This window comes from Nannochloropsis gaditana, assembly GCF_000240725.1.
Source record: "Nannochloropsis gaditana CCMP526 unplaced genomic scaffold scaffold748, whole genome shotgun sequence".
Lineage (NCBI taxonomy): Eukaryota > Eustigmatophyceae > Eustigmatales > Monodopsidaceae > Microchloropsis > Microchloropsis gaditana.
The window spans coordinates 6,928-10,191 of record NW_005803205.1 but is presented as its reverse complement, the minus strand read 5'-3'; the positions used below and the strand labels follow the sequence as shown (position 1 = coordinate 10,191).

The following is a 3,264-nucleotide window of genomic DNA, read 5'->3' as shown; positions in this document are numbered from 1 at the left end:
GGAGGTACGGGGGGGGGGGAGAGGGACCTCAAGGGGTTTGATTTCGATGGATAGGAGGGCGGAAAGAAGCCTCAAGAAGGTGCGTGAGGCAGAGCTTGCGAGGGACGATTGATCGATGAGGACAGGGGGGGCTGGTGCCGAGGGACGCAAGAGTCGGTGGCGCGGGACGTAAGCGTCTCAGAACGAGCACGGAAAGAGGGAGGGGAAGAACAGGACATCGTGAAAGCCTGCCCTTCAGCATGTGAATAACATACAACCTGCGATCAAAGAAAGCAAAAATGATCCACAACCCGCTGACTTCAACTCCTTCTTTTTCACTTTCTTCCCTCCTATTCCCTCCTTGCCCCTCCTCGCCCTCGTCCCCCGCCTTCCCCCCGACCCCTCCGCTCTGCCCTCGAAACGGGGCAGAATCGAGGCCGGTACGAGAAACACCCACGCTGCGGGGAAAAACCGGTCGGAGGAGGACGAAGAGGAAATGAAGGCGCGACCGAGGACAGGGTCCTCCCTTCCACCCCCCCACCTCGCCCTCCTTCCCACTCTACCCCGCAGCCCGTTTCCTCCTCCTTTTCCCCGCCCTACGCGGATCCATCCAATATAGAAGTTAAGGTGGTCTGGTACTCCGCCCAGGCCGGGTCCTGCCCGGGCTCCGCAAGCTGGATGTTGTTCTTCCGTGCGGCAAGCTCGGCCCGCCCCTCCGCCCGGCGTTTCAAGATGGCTTCCCGGGATTTATCCAGGTACAGCTTGGTGATCCTGACGCTGGAAGCGCGGATGGGCACGGGGATGGTCGTGCTTGTCTTACCCGCTTCTTTCCCCCCCGCCTTCTCGCGCGTGATCCCTTCCACGTGGATGTAGTACTTCTTCCGGTCCACGCCAATCACCTTGCCTACTTTCTTTCGGTGGTCGCCCGCCGTCACCACCACTTCATCCCCCGTGCGGACGGGAATGGATCGCACCCCACCGTGCTCTGCCCGGAGTTCTTTGCTCAGAGGAGAGCTCATGATGGTGCGACGTTTGTGTAAGGGGGCCTTCACGTGCTTCAGAAAGGAGGTGCGCCGGCGTGCGGCTTGGGAGGAGCGATGATTCCCCATCTGCCACAAAAAAGTGCAAAAAAAGATTGTGAGATTTATCGTCTTGTGTCAAGTCTTGTGCGTCGCTCTTCCCACCCGACAGACATTTCAATACGGGCACGGTAAGCCGCGCTAAACCAATTTGCCGCGACCTTGACATAACGCATGTGTGCACCTTGAATCGCCCAAATCCCTTTCTACCATCTGTAAAGACATATCTGTATTTGCTGTACATATCTATGTTTGCCGTACTCTGATGCAGAGTCGTTGTTGTACTTTGATTCACTTACCACAATCGTCTGACGTCTGCTAGTGCTCGAGCCCGAGGCGCAGCTGGGTAGAGGCGCGGAGGGGACGAAGGCAGTACAAAGACCCGCACATATGGCCGCCACGGTAACGAGGACAAGGGATCGTCGTCCCATTTTTAAACGCACTTCATTCAGTGGGGGGGAAAGATTTATAGATGAGACAAGACGTTGAGAGAGGAGTGGCATGCCATTAGCGCACATGCGTAGCTGAACTTGATACACAAGAACGGTCGCAGACACAGGCATAGACCCCAGGCTAACGCCGCCCTCCGCATCGACACTTGACACATCTAGACGTGCAATGCCTCCAAATTATGATATTATCCTCTGGTTGTCGGATTTATATGAGACAAGAAGGCCATGTCTGACTTGAAAGGGGGGCAAGGCGACCAGGGCCGGCTTGGCTAGCTCGGAGGTGGGATGAATGGCCACCTCCAAATTCGTCGTCAACGGTACTCGAGAAGAGTGGCTCCCCTCTGATCTCAACAGCAAAAAGCATGCACATCCTCATATGACTATCCAGGCATGCGATCGGGCCCAGGCAGGTGATTCGGACCGAAGGAGATCCCAAAAGCCTGGAGCCACTCGACACGTCTAGAGGCAACATCTCGCCCTCGCCCGAGTATCTTTAACGCCCTTTGATTGCCATGCTTCACGCCTTTGACAAAAACTAGTGCCCGCAAGAGAAGCAAAGGGACAGGCCGCAGGGAGGAGAGGCGTGACGCAAGGATGCTGTCGTGTAGGTTGAACTCGCTTTGTCATGGTGTATTTTGCAGCGGGAATGTACCGAGAGGAAGGGAAGATGAGGGTGGGGGGGGGAATACGTAACTGCGAAGCGACATAGTCTGACACACTTTGCCCCGCCCACACGCGCATGTGCATGCACAAAGGCTTGCATTTTCTTCCCATTGTCTAATGATCGAGAGAATTTGATTACTTTTTATGGCTATGCTATTTGTCCGCAGTATTTACACAAATTTGTTCAAGGACTTCCGATCCCCGCGCGTTTCCACATCCCCAACAACGCCTGGCAACGGGCCAGGTGAAACAAACTATCTCTTTCTTCCTCCCTATCCTCACTCCTTGCTCCCTTTTCAGCAAGATCCAATGATGCCTTCAGACGACGCTCGACTTCCTCTTTGAGAGTGTCCCATATCCCGTCAACTGGATAATGAAGGCGGGCGTAGATGCACAACAACTGGGCAAGTGCCAGGTCCGTGAGTGACGGCAGCCATCCTGGCATCAAATTGCACAGGTGCTCCAGGAGCTTCTTCGTAGACGACGAGACACAAGCAGAGGGTCCATACAGTCTAGCAATGGCGGAAAGCGTCAGGATCATGTCCTGTGAGGAAAAGGTGGCGAGCTTGGGCCCCAGGTCCCAAATAAGAGCCTCCACCACCTCCTCCCTCAGACTTCTTTCCCGGGAGGAACCGTCAACGGGAGGGCTGCAGACATTTGCGGGCAAGAGTTTTCCCATGGCCCATAGCAACTTAACCTCCTCGCTAGGACGCATGGCATGGAGCTCCTCCTGCCTCTCTCTCGTCCAACCACCCTCCCCCGCTCCCTCCTTGCCTTCCTGTGTGGATGCTCTGTCTGCCGTGCCAAACCCGGGAAACAGAGCCAGAGAATCATACCCGGCAACGGCAAGCGCCCACAAGGACAGCGCCAAGTCCTGAAGAGGGAGGCAGGCATGATGTGCTTCCAAAATCATCACAACCCTGTCGAAGAAGGTGGAACGGGCTTCCCCCATGGTTGCCAACGCCCAAGTCATCGTCGCGAGCTCAGGAAGGGAGAGCACCCCCAGGCCCATTTCTAGAATGAAGGAGTTTATGACGGGGAGGAGGTCGCCGTCGGGGTGGGAGAGGGTAGCTAGAGACCAGGCAAGCTGG

General features: G+C 56.0%; 2 protein-coding genes across 2 annotated transcripts; both read right to left on the bottom strand.

Moving 5' to 3' along the window:
* Positions 1 to 321: 321 nt before the first annotated feature.
* RP-L26E (large subunit ribosomal protein L26e) lies at positions 322 to 1,528 on the bottom strand. The gene is made up of 2 exons (XM_005853766.1): positions 1,358 to 1,528; positions 322 to 1,088 (listed from the first exon to the last, which is right to left on the bottom strand). Exons 1-2 carry the CDS (start codon positions 1,487 to 1,489, stop codon positions 576 to 578), a joined length of 645 nt encoding a protein of 214 aa, XP_005853828.1. The 5' UTR covers positions 1,490 to 1,528; the 3' UTR covers positions 322 to 575.
* Positions 1,529 to 2,357: 829 nt separating this feature from the next.
* Positions 2,358 to 3,125, bottom strand: NGA_0486900 (uncharacterized protein; the record flags this gene model as incomplete). Its single annotated transcript, XM_005853765.1, has 1 exon — positions 2,358 to 3,125. The coding sequence occupies one exon, from the start codon at positions 3,123 to 3,125 to the stop codon at positions 2,358 to 2,360; it is 768 nt and encodes a 255-aa protein (XP_005853827.1).
* Between the last annotated feature and the right edge of the window lie 139 nt (positions 3,126 to 3,264).